Genomic DNA, 18,886 nt, shown 5'->3' on the forward strand with positions numbered 1-18,886 from the left:
ATTTGAATATCTCTAGGTATCAAAGAAAAGCAAATTCAAACATTAAAATACTATTTTTACCTGACAACTTGGACAAAGATTCTAAAAATTACAATGCCAAATAGTTAACATTTTAGGGGTTGATACTTTTTGCTAGGCATGTTCCAACTGCTTGGCAGAAATTCATTACAGTCTCATAACAACCCTTTGAGGTAGGTACTATTATTTCCATTTTTAAAGATGTAGAAACTGAAGCATAGAAGTAACTAACATTTGTGCTGGCAAGCGGCAACGAAATGGGTGCTGAGAGTAGAAAATAATTTCATAATATAATTCAGCAGTCTTAAAAATGTTAATAAGCTATTATATCAAATTTCTGAGGTTCTGATATTTTCATTGAGTAGACTATATCCAAAGAAAATAATCCTAACTGAAAGAAAATATTTACATACAAAGACATTCAATATTGTATTATTTACAATAGAAGATATTGGGAACAATTAAATACCCAAGGTAGAATTGCTAAGTAAACATGGTATGCTCACACAATGTAATGGAAAATTACTTTCATGAAAAAGTAAAATAACTTGGAAAATATTTGTTATAATATTAAATGAAGATGCAATATGCACAAGAAACTGTATCTACAGTATAATCACAAGGACATAATAAAATGGATTTTAAAAGGCTAGAAGAACGTGTATCAAAATATATTAATTGGCCAGGCACGGTGGCTCACGCCTGTAATCCCAGCACTTTGGGAGGCCGAGGCGGGCAGATCACGAGGTCAGGAGATCGAGACCATCCTGGCTAACACGGTGAAACCCCATCTCTACTAAAAATACAAAAAATTAGCCGGGCATGGTGGCGGGCACCTATAGTCCTAGCTACTCGGGAGGCCGAGGCAGGAGAATGGCGTGAACCCGAGAGGCAGAGCTTGCAGTGAGCCGAGATCGCGCCACTGCACTCCAGCCTGGGCGACAGAGTGAGACTCCGTCTCAAAAAAAAAAAAATATATATATATACATATATATATATATAAATTGTGATTCTCTTAATTGTAGAAGAATAACAGGTGACCTTTTACCTTCTTAGTTATCTCTATTTTCAAAAATGTTAACAGTGGGTATACATTAATCAAGGTGGAATGAAAACTATACCACATTTTTAAAGAGCAAGTGATACGTTACAAGTAAAAGAAAAGGGGACTAAAACTGAAAAACTCCAAACTTGAATAATCAAAGATGAAAAACTAAAAGATAAATTATGCAAATCAATAATGAAAAATGACAAAAATTGGAGAAAACTAACTACTTTGAAACAGACTACTAAATCTGCTAGAGGGCAGCATTTATCAGTTCAGGCTGTCAAGTCAGACTACTCAGGATCAAATTCAAGTTCTGCCATTTGCTAACTGTCTGACTTGGATGAGTCATTTAACCTCTCTGAGTGTCTTTTCGCTATATGATGTGGTTAACAGCAGTAACATAGCCAACAGAATTGCTGTGTGAATAACATGAAATATAAATTCGTGCAGTGACTAACATGTCATGAATACAAAAGATGATAATATCTCCATCATTATTATTATTAATTATATACCATAGAGTCTATCTTTTATAATGTAATTGTATTTATTTTCTGAAGGGGTTAAGTGTTGCTGACGTCTAGGTATCTACCTGAAAATATGAAAATGTTCATAATTCTTCAAGAACATGAATTTCCCTTTTTCAATACTTTCTTCTCATATGTAATACCTCTGCTTTAATTTAATTTGAATAGTTCCATCTGCATAATCATCAGTATCACTCACATACTACCATAAATTACATTAGTAAAGCTTTATAACAATTTATAACTAAATAAAATACAACTCCTCAATGGCCAGCTTCCACAGTTCTCTGAATATTTCTTCTTATGTTTTTCTACTGAACTTACTTCATTATTCTTCACTTCATGCCTTTAAAATATTAAAATGCTTTCTTTAATTTCACTTATTTATTTATGGGTTTTAGAGACTGAGATGGTTCTATCTGCAGGCTCTAAAAATATTGTAAAGTTTTTTTGGTGGTGGTGGTGTTGTTTGAGACAGAGTCTCGTTCTGTCACCCAGGCTGGAGTGCAGTGGCGTGATCTTGGCTCATTACAACCTCTGCCTCCTGGGTTCAAGTGATTCTCCTACCTCAGCCTCTCAAGTAGCTGGGATTACAGGCGCATGACACCACGCTCGGATAATTTTTTTGTATTTTTAGTAGAGACGGGGGTTTCACCACGCTGGCCAGTCTGGTCTCGAACTCCTGACCTCAGGTGATCCACCTGTCTCTGCCTCCCAAAGTGCTGGGATCACAGGCGTGAGCCCCCACGCCAGGCCTTATATTCTAAAGTTTGTTAAGGAACTCAAAGTGTTGCCCCTTTCCACACTCCACACACCATTCAGCTGTCCACTGTCATCTGTCCAAGCCCACAAACCTTGGGCTGTACACACTCAGGGAATGAGACCTTCTGAAAAAAGACTGCCTGGTATTATAACTCCCAAAAGCTCTCTGTTGGTCCTGCCCTTCTACTTTCTCACTCCTCAACTTAGAACTTAAATGGCAACCACACAACTGACCAAGTGATTTTTAATCTGCCTGCTTGGCCTTACCTGTTTCTACAAATCATACCTATATCATTACAAGAAACAAACACTGGGCTGGGGCAGGCATGATGGCTCATACCCATGAGCCCAGCACTTTGGGAGGCCGAGGTGGGCAGATCACTAGAGGTCAGGAGTTTGAGACCAGCCTGGCCAACACGGTGAAACCCCATCTCTACTAAAAATACAAAAATTAACTGAGTGTGTTGGCGAGCCCCTGTAATCCCAGCTACTCAAGAGGCTGAGGCACAAGAATCGCTTGAACCTGGGAGGAGGAGGTTGCAGTGAGAAGAGATAGCACCACTGTATTCCAGCCTGGGTGAAAGAGCAAGACCCTGTCTCAAAAAAAAAAAAAAAAAAAAAAAGGAATAAACACTGAATTCACACACCTCTGATACAGCCACAGAAAACTTTCTCTTTTCTTTCTCATGGAAACAAACAGGTTGACAGATACTGTCCTCATTTTTCTAACTGGAGATGCTCAACAAATCTGTATATCTCTTTCCTGGCAGTAAATTAACAGAACACAATATGCTAAAAGCACCTCTTTGTTTTGAAAGGATGCTGGCTTGGTCTTTAAGCCTGTATCAAAAAAACAGAGAAACCTAACCTTCATGTATCAAAAAAAAAAACACAGAGAAACCTAACCTTAGGTGTCCACAAAACACTATGGGCTGGCAAGAATGCTGTGCCTAGCCCATAATTTATGTCCTAAGAAGAGCAATAAATGGGGTCAAACCTCCCCCTTGATCATCTGGGGTCATGTTGACAAAGGCTTTGCATGTGTAATACCCCACTGTAATCTACCCACAAATATCCAGAAAAACATGACCCACTTTGGGCTTCTCAGACAGTTGAAAACCCCAATTTTCAGGCAATGAGCAGGAAAGAATGGTACTTAGGACTATAATTTCCACGGAATTAGGGGAGAGTAAAAACCTGTTATCCAGTTGTTGGTTCTTAATTATCTTGAAACTTCTATCTCATGCCAAAAAAAAAAAAAAAAAAAAAAAACGCAAAGTTAGACTGTCATAGAAAGAGAAGTCATCTCTAATTTGTGCAGGTTTTAAAACCACCTGGCCATAGTTGGGAAACAAGCAAATGAAAAGTACCTAACAGAGGAACAAAGTATATCTACAATAAAGTCATTTGAGGCTGGGCACAGTAGCTCATGCCTGTAATCCCAACACTTTGGGAGGCAAAGGCAGGCGGATCATTTGAGGTCAGGAGTTTGAGACCATCCTGGCCAACATGGTAAAACCTCATCTCTACTAAAAACACAAAAAAATTAGCTGGGCGTGGTGGTGCGTAATCCCAGCTACTGGGGAGGCTGAGGCAAGAGAATCTCTTGAACCCAGGAGATGGAGGTTGCAGTGAACTGAGATCACACCACTGCACTCCAGCCTGGGCGGCAGAGTGAGACTCTGACTCAAAAAATAAAAATAAAAATTTGGCCGGGCGCAGTGGCTCATGCCTGTAATCCCAGCAATTTGGGAGACCGAGACAGGCCGAGGTCAAGAGATTGAGGCCATCCTGGTCAACATGGTGAAACCCTGTCTCTACTAAAAATACAAAAATTAGCTGGGTGTGGTGGAATTCGCCAGTAGTCCCAGCTACTCAGGAGGCTGAGTCAGGAGAATCACTTGAACCCGGGAGGTGGAGGTTGCAGTGAGCTGAGATTGCGCCACTGCACTCCAGCCTGGGTGAGACAGCAAGACTCCATCTCAAAAAAAAAATAAAAATAAAAATAAAATTTTTTTAAAAAGTCATTTGAGTACTGAAAATGAACATACAAACTGCCCAGATTTAGGCATTTATCATCCAAATGAAAATGTAGACAACAGAAAATAGAAATAATGGCAACAATAATGATGATTCAATGAGCTCTCATTACACGCCGAGTGTTACTCTAAACCTTAAACCAACACTTCACAGAAATTGTGGCTAGGGCCTAGAGATGTTAAGTAACCTGCTAATGCCACTCCAAGATAGGCAACACAAATCCAGGTCTGTTTGATTCTAAAGGCTGTTCTCACTGGCCTGACCAATCGATGGTCCCATTATTTCAAGCTCCATATGCCTACAGCAGAGTGTGCTCTCCAACTCCTTTAGAAAGTCTTCACCAATGATTAAGAAAAACCATTGATAATGACTCCAAAAAGAGAATCATCATACAAAAGTCAACTTTGTTGTTTGTTCTTTTTTTCTAAGATGTTATCATCCATTTTCATTTCATTTTACCAGCTTGTCAAATCTTTCTTTAGACAAATAACGTGAACATTTTCCCTCTCAGTACAGTCCCATATTTTATTATCTTTACTTTTTTCTTCCCTACCTAAGTAGGATGAAATAAAGTATCCTATTGCAGCTAGACTGCAGCACATACAAAACCATCACTCTCATCTGTTGGTCATTATTTTCTTTTTTTTTGTTGTTTTTGAGACGGAGGCTCGCTCTGTCATCCAGGCTAGAGTACAGTGGCGCAATCTCAGCTCACTGCAACCTCCACCTCCCAGGTTCAAGTGATTTTCCTGCCTCAGCCTCCCAAGTAGCTGGGACTATAGGCACATGCCACCACACCCAGCTAATTTTTTTTGTATTTAATAGAGACGGGGTTTCACCATGTTGGCCAGGATGGTCTCGATCTCTTGACCTTGTGATCTGCCAGCCTCAGCCTGCCAAAATGCTGGGATTACAGGTGTGAGCCATCGTGCCTGGCCAGTCATTATTTTCAAAGTAATGTATGTATGTTCAATTCCTGCCAGGATCCGCCTAAATCCAAGTACTATCAAGTATTATCTATTGTAGACAGATCCATCAGGTATTAGTCAGGAAAACATCAATTGTTCCAGACTCCTCCATATAACATGCATAATGCTAACAGCATCTGCAAACAGAGGTTGTTAATGTATCATTTATGATTTTATAAATATCCACAAAACTAACATATTCAAATATCATATATATTGACCGTCCTTAAAGTTTTCCAAAATCACCCAAAGTAGACTTCCTAATGCCCTTTCTATGTACTCCCCGAGGGCTTTGAAAAACCCCTTTTCATAAGATTTATCATACTCCTTTATAACTGCTGTTTGCTGGTCTGGCTCCCTCATTAGACTAAATACTACAAAAAAAAAAAAAGATACCTTATCCATATCTCTGGTTCTAGAAAGTGCCTGAAATATGGCAGATAGTCAGATATTTGCCCAATGAATGTCTAATCAAAAATATGTTGCACCAAACTGAATACTACACTTAAAAGGTAATTCATTTCTTCCTAGCAATTTCTGCCATTTAAAAATAAATTTAGAGGGCAGTGCATGGTGGCTCACACCTGTAATCCTAGCACTTTAAGACGCCAAGATAGGAGGATCACTTGAGGCCAGGAGTTCAATGCCAGCCTGGGCAACATAGCAAGACTTCATCTCTAAAAAACAAAAATTAAATTAAAAAAATTAAATGTAAACTCATTTTGAAATTGTCCTATGATTGTGTTACTCAAGAAAAATTAGTTGTTGTGTAATACTTTCTCTCCAGTCTAAAATAAAGTCAATTTAATCAGCTACTTCATTCACTAGGTTTAGCATCAAATCACTTCTGACCATTATTAAAAGTAAATTTCATGCCTAATCAGCAATATGATTTAAGATTTTAAGGAATCTTTCCAAAACATAAGAATTTCTAATTTTTTTAAATGTTTGGCATGATATCAGCACAGTCAGCTAAGGATGCAGTCTTTCTCATTACTGTTAAAGGGGCCTCTCACTGCCTCCTACACAAGAGACAGGTGTAAGATATTAAACTGCAGTTTTGCCATTAAAATAACAAAAATTACTTGCACAACCTAATATTTGAATGTATACATAATATTCATAGCACGACAGGGTCTCACTCTGTCACCTAGGCTGGAGTGTAATGGCACAATCATGCCTCACTGCAGCCTTGAACTCCAGGGCTCAAGCGATCCTCTCACCTCAGCCTCCCAAGTAGCTAGAACTATATGCCCATGTCACCAAACCCAGCTTTTTTTTCTTTTTCTTTTTTGGTAGAGACAGGGTTTCACTATGTTGCCCAGGCTGGTCTTGAATTCCTGGTGTCAAGTGATCCTCCCAGCTTGACCTCTCAAAGTGTTGAAATTACAGGTGTAAGCCACCATGCTCAGCCTCAATTTTTTTATCTTAAACACAATAGTATAGAATAGTAGTACAAATTTGGAAAACATAAAATTATCAAGAATATAAAACCAATCAGAATGCACAACTAATATAGTATTGGTATATTAATACATTTGTGCTTTTAAAATGAAAGTGAGAGCTATACTTACATATACTCTACATACAGCTGCTTTCAAGACTAGAAAATTAGCAAGGCTTAAAGGATTATAAACAGGATGATGAAGGATTATGGTAGTAAAATGGTGACTGTACAAACCTATTCCTCATCGTTTGAAGAGCAATTTGACAATACCTATTCAAAAGCCTTTAAAAATTAATATGCCCTTTTTTATAGCAACTCCAAGTATAAGAACTTATCCTAAGAAACCATTCTAGAGCTACAAAAATATTTAGCTGTACTAATTATCACTCCCACTGTTGATAACAGGCAAAAAAAAAACTCTCAAGCAACATTCTAAAATGTCCAATAAAAATGAATTACAGAATATCATTTAAAATAATATTGTAGGAATATTCTTAGTGACAAATATGACATCTTTAGAAAATATCTCTATTTTCTATAACTATGTATTATTTAACTTTTAAAAATAAAATTAGTATCAAAAAGATGGTGCCAAATACATAAAAATATATGAAAGTGTTCTCAAAATCTAAGAGAATTAAGTGTTAAAGGAAAAAGGATGACATGGAACATTATGTACATTGTATTTTAAGAAAATAATGTTAGTTCTGCTTCCTGTTTTTGCTTAGTTTGTATTAACAAAGTTTGCTCTGCTTGACTTCAGATATTAAGCTGTAGGTATAGACACTGCTTTTTAAATGCAATATTCAAATTAAATTAGTAACAAAAATCTAGAATCAAAAATATGAGATAAGAGCAAATTCAGGCAAAAGCTTTCAGTACTTTGTCAGAACAACAGTATGATATATTAAAAAGAATATCTAATTTGTTGATTGCCCTTACTGGCTGTGAACATTAGCCACACTGGTACACATACAGTCACGTGTTCCATTCATATTAGCATACCTGTTTCTAGGAGGCAGGAATCTAATACTGGTTTTAATACTGTCAATTGAAGGCACAAACACTAATGTTCAGGTTAGATGCCTCACACTCCTGTTTTCACAAATCCATGCTGCCCCCTTCTGGGTATTTTTGGAGATTATGTGATCAAAAGTTTAATACGATAAATTAAACAAAAAGTATTCATTTTTTTAACTAATATATTAAAGAACTTAGCCTATATGCTTACATGTAGAAACATACTACATGTTTAGTACATAAAATGTACTAAACAGTTTATTTTTAGGCATTTTCCAAAACTTCTGTTCTGAATAATTCTAATAACAGAAAGACAGCTCTGAGAATTTAATCGTCAATGCAAATGAGGAAAATAAATAGTAAATATTAAATAGCTATAACACTAAAAGTAAATAAAACATGACACTTTAATAAGTCTCCCTACTCCTTCCTCTCACTCTCAAAAGTAAACCAGGGTCTGAATTTGGCACTAGCTTTCCCTTCGGTTTTAATGTTTTTACTACCTATATATGTATCCAAAAATATGCAGTATGGATTTGTGTTTTTAAAATGTACTTAAATGGTATCACACTGTATTACACACACAAAGGCTCCATACCACAAACTGTACTTCTAAATCCAGCTACCTGCCACAATTGAAAATCAACTAAGAAAATATGGATAGTTTTATGTAAAATATCACCACAATTCAGTAAGTTGGAAATATTATACTGGGTGATTAGTGTTATTTTTTAACTTCTGAATTTTCATTGCTGTCAACCATATCTATCTGGTTTATTAAGGAAAATGTTTTATAAAGTACTCTTGATATATTAAAATAATTTTATTCCCTTAGTATTTTTTCCAAAACCTAGTTTCTTTCTCTAAGAGTAACCTATGTGGAAATAAAAGAAAAAGTGCCTGGGTCTTGGACAATAGACTCCTTAATGCTAAAATCTATAATAAAAGGAGAACGATAAGTAACAGGGAAAGGTAAAATAAACTGGGAGGGAGGTGGAAGGGAAGATGTCAGATCATCTCATCTGTAACTACATAATTCTAATGATGGAGCCTTGGAGGAAGTTTTCTGCCGCAGCACTCCAAAGGCATTAAAAATACCTGCCTTCGGCCGGGCGCGGTGGCTCACGCTTGTAATCCCAGCACTTTGGGAGGCCGAGGCGGGCGGATCACGAGGTCAGGAGATCGAGACCACGGTGAAACTCTGTCTCTACTAAAAATACAAAAAAAAATTAGCCGGGCGTGGTGGCGGGCGCCTGTAGTCCCAGCTACTTGGAGAGGCTGAGGCAGGAGAATGGCGTGAACCCGGGAGGCGGAGCTTGCTGTGAGCCGAGATCGCACCACTGCACTCCAGCCTGGGCGACAGAGCGAGACTCCGTCTCAAAAAAAAAAAACAAAAACAAAAACAAAAAACAAAAAACAAAAAAATACCTGGCTTCCCTTTCACCAGCTCTCTTCAGATTCCCCAGGCAACTGGTACACTCAAAGGCATTAAAAATATCTGCCTTCCCTTTCACCAGCTCTCTTCAGATTCCCCAGGCAACTGGTACACTCTTGGCCTCAGAGTCTCACTTTGTTGCCCAGGCTGGAGTGCAGTGGTGCTATCTCGGCTCACTGCAACCTCCGCCTCTCAGGTTCAAGCAATTCTCCTGCCTCAGCCTCCCAAAGAGCTGGGATTACAGGCATGCGCCATCACACCCGGCTAATTTTTTGTAATTTTAGTAGAGATGGGGTTTCTCCACATTGATCAGGCTGGTCTCAAACTCCCAACTTCAGGTGATCCGCCTGCCTCGGCCTCCCAAAGTGCTGGGATTACAGGCTTGAGCCATCACGCCTGGCCCATTCCAAACTTTTAATCACATTTGTAATTTAAAGAAAAACTATATCTTATTCTATCTAATATTCTATTATTTTAAATATTTTATTCTCTCTCACACACACAAAATCAATCAAAACAGAAATGGTTGTTCTAAACTGGTATAGAATTATCTAAATAATCAATTTTTGCACTGAAAAATTAGATATTTCACCAAATGTGCATTCAGAAAAGAAAATTGTCATGTTTCACCACAGGAGATAACTACTATAAAATGAAGTTTAGGAGAGGGGTTGTAACAATACCTTAATTTACTAATGTAATTACAATAATATCGATTTCACCAAAATATGACATAAAATTGGTTAAATAAATACATGGCAGTTTTTCACAGTGAATAAGAAATTAACAACCTAATTGGAAGAAAGGAATAAAAAAGAAGGAAGAGAACAGTTAAGGAGGTAAATTTGCCAATCTGCCAGGAAAAATAATGAGAAACATTGGTACTAGGATTTCTTACAAAGCCAGCAATATCAAATCAAACAAAATCTAGCACTGGCAGGACATGGTTGATAAAATGAATCAGCAGGAAGATTAAGCAAGTAAGCGGAAGGGCCAAGAAAAATTTTGTAGGTTTTGAAATGAGATATCTTGTAGATACTGCAGCAGATACACCAGTAAGACTGTTTTCAATTTCTGTAATACCAGAGCTGGTGACAGTGAATGAATTATAAGCATGACATGTCTACAAGAAGACGATGTGTCTATATGTGCACACAAATGTGTGAGTGTTGGGAGATAGTGATTATGCACACAAAGATGACTAATCACATGAATAAGTCCCATGATTAATAAAGAGTGAAAAAAAAAAGAAAAGTACTGTTATCAGTCCTAAGCCTTCCTAAAATCTCATATTTCTATTTATATGACATCATGGCCTAACTTAAAATGCATCAGAAAGCAATCTGGTTCCACAAATGTATGTATGAAATTTTCCAAAATCATCATGAGTGACTGTTAGGCTTTGTCTCCCTTGTTAGAACAATTTTTTATTTAAATGAACTCTATCCATAAGTATTTTGCCTTTACCAACATATACATTCATTGTCTTTGCTCAGATGGACCCAAAAATAATGAGATTGTACAATGTCTTCAGGCATACTTAAATTATTTTAAAATATAAAATTGAAACTTCATTCAATAAACATTTTCTCAACTGCTGCTATGTTTCAGAAAAAAGCCAGACCATTTCGAAGCTAGTAACAGGAAAAAAACACCATGTCCATCTTCTGTTTCTATGTGCCCCAATAGTTAGTGACCGTAACTTTGCCTAAATGTTACTATTATTTTAGTTTTAAAATTAAAAGGGTTTTCTTAATTCTCTTGTCACACTTCCTTTAAGTTAGTCTGGATTCCATTTACATTCCTGATAGTAATATAACTCAGCTCTACCATAGTGAAATAATCTTTTATATAAATCAACTTACACTACAGTTTTCAGGTGGAACTAGAAGTTGTGTAATCTCACCACCATGAACACAGAAGACATGTTTCATTTCTCCAGAAAATATGTCCCAAATTATGACTGAAAAATCCACACCTCCAGATATCAGGTATCTTTGATCATACCGAGCTGAAACCTGATGAGGATATAGCAAACATGTGACTTTGTTCCGATGACCACGGAGTGTTCTGTGAGGTGGCCAACCTGTGAATGAGGGTTTGGATTTAAAATGGGAAAATTAAAGGCTTACCAAGTTTCAGTAAGTAAAAGTAAACACGAATGTTTAGAATAGCTATAAATTATATCACAGCAAAGGCTTCCAATTTTATCTTCTAAAACAACTCTGCCTAATTCAGTATCTACTAGCCACATGAGACTACTGAGCACTTGAAGTGGGGGTAATCCAGATTCCTATGTGCTGTGAATTTAAACTAGCCACGAGATTTTGAAGAGTTGATATAAACAACGTAAAATATTTCATCAACAATCTTCATATTGATTAGAAGTTGAAATGAAAATAGTTTTTGCTATATTGGGTTATATAAAACAGTCAATTTCACCTGTTTCATTTTATGTTTTAACATAGCTATTAGGAAATTACAGGTATGGTTATATATATATGGTTGATATTACATTTCCACTGGCTGTTGGGAGGCCGAGGCAGGCGAATCACTTGAAGTCAGGAGTTCGAGACCAGCCTGGCCAACATAGTGAAACTCTGTCCCTACAAAAAATATAAAAATTAGTTGGGTGTGGTGGCACATGCCTGTAATCCCAACTACTTGGGAAGCTGTGCAGGAGAACTGCTTGAACTCAGAAGGCAGAGGATGTAGTGAGCCGAGATCATGCCACTGCACTCTAGTCTGGGCAACACAGTGAGACTCTTTCTCAGGAAAAAAAAAAAAAAAAGATTTCTACTGGATGGTACTGTTCTGGAGGATTTTCAGAATTACTGATAATACAGTAATTATTTAGTAATCTATAGAGATAACTAAGAGACAAAACTATTAACATATCTCCAAGAGATAAAATTGGATACTTCTTTATTTACAGTCATTACATTGTATTAATTCTAATAACAGGCACCGAATATTTTATCTGTGCATTAAACTCTACCAACTACATAGCACCCCAACAACTAACTACACTGATTCACTGTATTTATTTAAAAACAAAGAACAGAGACATTTTCACTATCTGGGTAAGAGTTGTCAAAACACTTTAGACACACAGAGCTCTTCAGTATACCTCTTCTGAGCATGTGTTCCCCTTGCAGCAGCTGTACTATGGCCGTCTGTGTGGCAGGTACAATAACTATGCTTCCATCTTCACGACCACAAACAAGTCGTCCATGTGCTGGTATGTACACACTTGCAGTTACTTTAAGAGGTTCATTACTATTGGGAATCACACTCAGCTGATCTATAATTCCAGCAGGACAAGGATTCAGCTTATCAAATGCCTCTTGCAAACTAACAGAAGTTGTCATTGCCAGCCCTGTAGAGGTTTGGTTTTGTATAAAAGAAATACATTTGTGCATGTTAAAAAAAAATTTTAAACATTAAAATAATGTTGATTGATCCAGTAATCAAATAAAATGACATATGTACATTATGAATATGTTATTCAGTAGTTAGTATTGAAGATATTAAATTAATTAAGAAATTATTACACATGATTTACTATTACCTTCTTCACTTTCCTGTTTATCAGCTGTGTCTGATATGTTCCAAATATTCAACCTTCCAGAAGAATCACCCTGAATTAATAGTTTATGGAAATATTCTCTGCATCCATAGAAGAACCGAGTAACAGGAGGACAAATTAGCAACTGCCAAAAAAAGTATTTGAATATCTTTAGCTGTATTTTTAATCAAAATATTTCACACATTAATGCTTTTCAAATAAAGATGTTAGGTAATTTGTCCCAGTAGCCAAGTTGAAAAAGTGTTTATAGCATGATTATTCAACAATATTTTAATGTAATTCTATAGCACTAACATACATGTCAACTAATATTCTAATCTAGTATAACATAAACATTGAATGAAACAAAAATTGTATTTACAGCCTTTCTCTAAAATTAGTATTTACGCTACTTTTCACCACTTTATAATAACTCATGTGTAGCCACAATAATGCAATTTAACTGCCTATTATGAAATAATTAACACAGAACTAAGCTTTCTTCATCAAAAAGAAAAGTCTTCACTTAAAAGGTCAAGATGAGAGAACTCACTAATCCTAGCTTTTTTTGCCCACTCCTGATTAATCATTAAGAATAGCAACCAAATTAGGGCACAGTGGCTGGTGCTTGTAATCCCAACAATGACAGGGAAGATCGCTTGAGGCCAGGAGTCAGAGACCGGCCCTGGGCAACAAAGCTAAATCCTGTCTCTACAGAAAAAAAAAAAAAAAAAATTAGCCCAGCATGGTGGCACAGGCTCATAGCTCCAGGTATTCAGGAGGCTGTGGTGGGAGCATCACTTGAGTCCAAGAGTTTGAAGCTACAGTGAACTATCATTTCACTACTGCACTCCAGCCTGGATGACAGAGCAAGACCTTGCCTCAAAAAAACAAAAAGTAGGCTGGCCACAGTGGCTCATGCCTGTAATCCCAGCACTTTGGGAGGCCGCAGCAGGCAGATCACTTGAGGCCAAAAGTTCAAGACCAGCCTGGCCAACATGGTGAAACCCTGTCTCTAATAAAAATACAAAAATTAGCCGGGCATGGTGGTGTGCACCTGTAATCCCAGCTACTCGGGAGGCTGAGGCAGGAGAATCACTTGAACCCAGGAAGCAAAGGTTGCAGTGAGCCGAGATCACACCACTGCACTCCAGCCTGGGAGTCAAAGGGTGACTCCATCTCAAAAAAAAAAAAAAAACCAACAAAATTGAACTATCAAGCTTGCGCAACTAGAGGACCCCATTGTTAAAATTAGTATATTTTTCAACTAATAGCATATCATGTTTTACTTGCTTATATTTTCATAATCAATTTGAACCTAGCCTCTGTTAGCTACCAGCTACCAGGAACAAAAACCATTCATTAGGGTCTTATGTGTACTTTCATTTTCAGCTTCAGATTTTGTGCCTTCAATGAAGTACTATCTGAAAATACTAAATAGTGTAGTGGACTTCTACTAAAATTCAGAGGATTACTTCACAAATACTGGAATATTAAAGAACAGAATCTTAGCCTGAAAAGCAATATTAAATTTGACTTCAGTTTTAACAATTATAGTTAACAGTCTAATTACTGTATTCAAATACTGGTTAATCAAATACAGTAATTAACAGCTAAAAGCATTAGCCAATGGAAACTACACATATTAAGCATAACCAATTGTTTGACTTTACTTACTGAATTTTTTTTGCTTTTGAGACAGGGTCTCGCCATGTTGCCCAGGCTGGAGTGCAGTGGCACGATCACAGCTCACTGCAGCCTCCACCTCCTAGCTCAAAGGATCCTCCCACTTCAGCTTCCCAAGTAGCTGGGACTACAGGCGTGTACCACCACACCATGCTAATTTTTTTTTTTAGAGATGGGGTCTCACTATATTGCCCAGACTAAAATTTTTAATTGATAAACTATATATTTAACAAGGAAAAATTGCTACAGAAGCTGTAATAACCAATATTCTACATTTCAACACATCACAAAATACATGTTTTTAATTTAAAACGTATTAGGGAGCTGATATTTAAAGAAAATGATTTTTTTTGGTTTTGCTTATGTATATTTTTTATACAAGTCATTATTCCTTAGGTTAATTGGACGTGACTATCTAGGTTGAAGAGCAGTAAGTGGAAGTTTGAGTAAAGAACAGACAGGCTACAGATGATCTTAATTGTATATAGATATACAAATTCTATATATTCAAAATATTCATGGAAAGAACAATTCCCTTCCCCTAGCCACCCGGCCACATAAATGTGAGACGTAATGTTCAGAATGATAAAGCCATGGAAACCTAGAGCATCAATTAAAAAAAAAAAAAAAAACTCTGCTTTCAAAGCCAAAGCTTCTTTCTTACTGCTCAATATAGAGTTGAAAACCCAGTACTAAGTGCTGTTGTACTTCAACATTAAGTGGATATTAAGCACGTTTTCAGAAATCACAATAAACTTTTATTTTTATAGAGAAAAAAGTCTTATTCTTTATTTCTAGTTTCCAATGATTTAAACTGCTACATGATTTTGTGGAGGTACTGCAATGCCTTGTTCAACAAAAGAACTATTATTACTCAGCATTATTACATAACTATGTGTGCTCTTCTATTTTTTTTTTTTTTTTTTTTTGAGACGGAGTCTCGCTCTGTCGCCCAGGCTGGAGTGCAGTGGCGCGATCTTGGCTCACTGCAAGCTCCGCCTCCCGGGTTCACTCCATTCTCCTGCCTCAGCCTCCGGAGTAGCTGGGACTACAGGCGCCCGCCACCATGCCCGGCTAATTTTTTTTTTTGTATTTTTAGCAGAGACGGGGTTTCACTGTGGTCTGGATCTCCTGACCTCGTGATCCACCCACCTTGGCCTCCCAAAGTGCTGGGATTACAGGCGTGAGCCACCGTGCCCGGCCTGTGTTCTTCTAAAAATATATCTGTCACTATGTTTATAATTGCATGATAGTATGTAAAATAATTTACACCATCAATATGAACTTCATCAAAAAGTCAATTTCAATATGCAATTAGCATAAGATCACTTGTACTCTTAGAAAAACGAATGTTATTTCATAGGCATATTATGTATTTTTAAATGAGCAGATTTTGAAATGTCCTTATAACTGACCATCTCAAAATGTTTTACATCTAACACAGTGCTTTGAATTGTATAAATTTTTTAAACGTATCACAAGACAATAAATACAGTTGTAGAAGTTTTTCAATGTAACTTTCAATTATAAATGACACCTAAAGAATTTTACCTCTTTATCTTTTCGATCCAAGAGGCTATGTTGTACCGGAGGAATTAAATTTTCAACTGCTTTCCCCACATCACTGCGGAATGAATCACTAGCTGGAAGGCAACTGAATATGGGAAAAATACAATATTCAATTAAAATACTGGCATTAAATACTTTATAATTCCATATGACAAGGTTTTTTGGTATTGGACAAAAAGGGGATTTTTAAATTGTAGTTAATTTAATGCAGGCATTAAATTAAATAATGTTATAAAAATATTGTCCTTCAAATAAAAATCCACCTAATTTTTGCGCTTAGAAGTTAAATTGGAATTAAAAATCTAACTTAAGTAGTTCTGAAGTGTTTTATCAAAGTTAAATATTTATACTACATACATTTTCTTAAGTTCAGGTTGTACCCTAAATTCTGAATCTTTTACTTTTGATGACTGTCCTAATTTATTACTTGCTGCATACCTGGCAGGTAGTTTGTAAATATAACTTTGCCCATTTTCTGTCCAAATGATGACTTTATCTGCTGAGACAAAGTCCCCTCCGGTCCATGTCTGTCCATTTTCACTAGGACCTGAACACAACAAGGAATAGTCTCCGGCATCAAACACCTGCAAGGAAGAAAGAAATTCACAATCTACTCCATATTGTTGTAAAAAGTAAGATCCAGCAATATTTCAAGTTAAAAAAAAAAAAAAAAAAGCCTGGAAATGTATTTAGAAAACTCAGTTTGCTGCATCAGATAAAGACAGCTTGTCAATAAGCCCTGAGAAAGGTCGCCTTCAATAGGGAAAACACAACTAGGCCCCTAGTTATGGGTAACCTCCCTGTGGACAGGGAACAGACTATGACAAGTGGAGCGAGGGTGCTCCCCCCTACAGGAACAGTTATCCTCAGACTTTCTATCTAGAGAAAGTAGTCCGTTAAAGAATTGCAAATAATAGGGAATCAACCTCAAACATACAGGCTTGAGCCCTGTTTTATTTCTATGTCTAGTAACAGCATTTCTTTTTTTTTTTTTTCTTGAGACAAAGTCTTGCTCTGCCACCCAGGCTGAAGTGCAGTGGCACAATCAGAGCTCACTGCAACCTCAAACTCCTGGGCTCAAGTGATTCTCCTACCTCAGCCTCTCGAATAGCTGGGACTATAAGAGCATGCCACCATGCCCTGCTAACTTTTTTATTTCTTATTTCTTGTAGAGACAGCGTCTCACCATGTTGCCCAGGCTGGTCTCGAACTCCTGGGCTCAAGTGATCCTCCCACCTTGGCCTCCTAAAGTGCTGGGATTACAGGCATGAGCCACCTTGCGTGGCCCAGTAACAACATTTCTAACAATAAACTCTGGCATGGGAATAACTCATTATTATAAGGGAGTTACTTTGCTTTACATTATTTCATCAATGTTCTAAAATACTATAGTTAACAGGCTCAATTTTACTATGTAATAATTTTCACATATAAAATTCAAATCTCTATAATTTCACCAGCAATAAAGACTACTAACCTTATAGGGCTTTACATTTGCAAGGCACTGCAAAGTTTACAAAGTACCTTTACAATTATTATCTCATATGAACCTGAGAATCATTGCAGATGTTACTATTCCAGTTTACAGACAATTTGATCAATTGCTCAAAGTCATGTGTCCAGTAAGTGACAGAGCTAAAACTAAAAACTCTGCTCTTATCATTCCTAGCAGAATTATTCTATCACTTTCAATATTTGAGAAAAGTACATTAAATGTTGTTAGAAAATTTTCCCAGGAGGAATGAGTAATTCCTCATTCCTCAATAGCTCAGAGGTTCTATTTTACTTTTCTTTAAAGAAAACAATGAAGTTGCTTGTATGCAGCCTTGAAGTTATAACACATCCTAGCTGCATTTACCATGATTTCTTATAATATTTATCAGCATATAGCATCAGCACTACAATTATAGCCAAGAAAACTCCAAGAAAGAGTAATGAAGGGAAACCAGCCCTCCAGCCCTATTATCTGTTAAAGCAAATCATACAACTATAAAAGTTAGAACAATACAGTATTAATTCATGAATGGGCAGACAAATCCAGAAGTCTGAAAACAGATTCCAATAATGTAGGAATATAGTATATTATCAAGGGACAACAGACGAATGAATTATTCAACAAATGGCATCGGGAACTGGGGGGTCCATCTGGAATAAAAATAAAACTGGATCTATATCTCACAATTTATACAAAATAAATTCCAGATTAAAGATTCAAAGGTATGTAAGACAAAACCATATAGGCCAGGCACGGTGGCTCATGCCTATAATCCCAGCACTTTGGGAGGCCAAGGCAAGCTGATCACTTGATGCCAGGAGTTCAAGACCAGCCTGAGCAACACGGTGAAACCCATCTCTACTAAAAATACAAAAATTGGTCAGGCGCGGTGGTGCATGCCTGTGATCCCAGCAACTTGGGAGGCTGAGGCAGGAGAATCCCTTGAACCTGAGAGGCAGAGGTTACAGTGAGCCGAGATTGCACCATTGCACTCCAGCCTGGGCGACAGCAAGACTCTGTCTCAAAACAAACAGACAAAATTAAAAATAAAACCATATAAAAATTAGGGGAAAATGAAAGATTTTATTTGAATCTCAGCTTATGGTAAGCCCAATTGAAAACTTCTTCATGATACTAAGTATCTTAAAAAGCCATTCTGGTGGGTGGTAGTACTATCTCAGTATTGTCTTAATATGATGATTAGTGAAGTTGAGCACCTTTCTATACATTTACTGGCCATCTGGCTTTCATCTTGTGTAAAATATTTTTGTCCAATTTCCTGCTGAGTGTTCCGTAGTTTTCT

The 18,886-nt window shown here is 37.0% G+C and overlaps 1 protein-coding gene across 4 annotated transcripts in view; it reads right to left on the minus strand.

Annotated features, from left to right (window-relative positions):
• The window catches only part of WDR7 (WD repeat domain 7), a 376,679-nt gene that overhangs the window by 319,686 nt on the left and 38,107 nt on the right, over nt 1-18,886 (minus strand). For all 4 annotated transcript variants that reach the window (XM_032152211.2, XM_032152210.2, XM_058438305.1 and 1 more), the window contains 5 exons: nt 16,527-16,672; nt 16,071-16,173; nt 12,837-12,978; nt 12,396-12,644; nt 11,131-11,351 (listed from right to left, as the gene is read on the minus strand). In XM_032152211.2, the coding sequence (XP_032008102.1) occupies nt 11,131-11,351; nt 12,396-12,644; nt 12,837-12,978; nt 16,071-16,173; nt 16,527-16,672 (861 nt within the window). The remainder of the gene's footprint in view (nt 1-11,130; nt 11,352-12,395; nt 12,645-12,836; nt 12,979-16,070; nt 16,174-16,526; nt 16,673-18,886) is intronic.

Source organism: Hylobates moloch, unplaced genomic scaffold (assembly GCF_009828535.3).
Source record: "Hylobates moloch isolate HMO894 unplaced genomic scaffold, HMol_V3 SCAFFOLD_5, whole genome shotgun sequence".
Classification (NCBI taxonomy): domain Eukaryota; kingdom Metazoa; phylum Chordata; class Mammalia; order Primates; family Hylobatidae; genus Hylobates; species Hylobates moloch.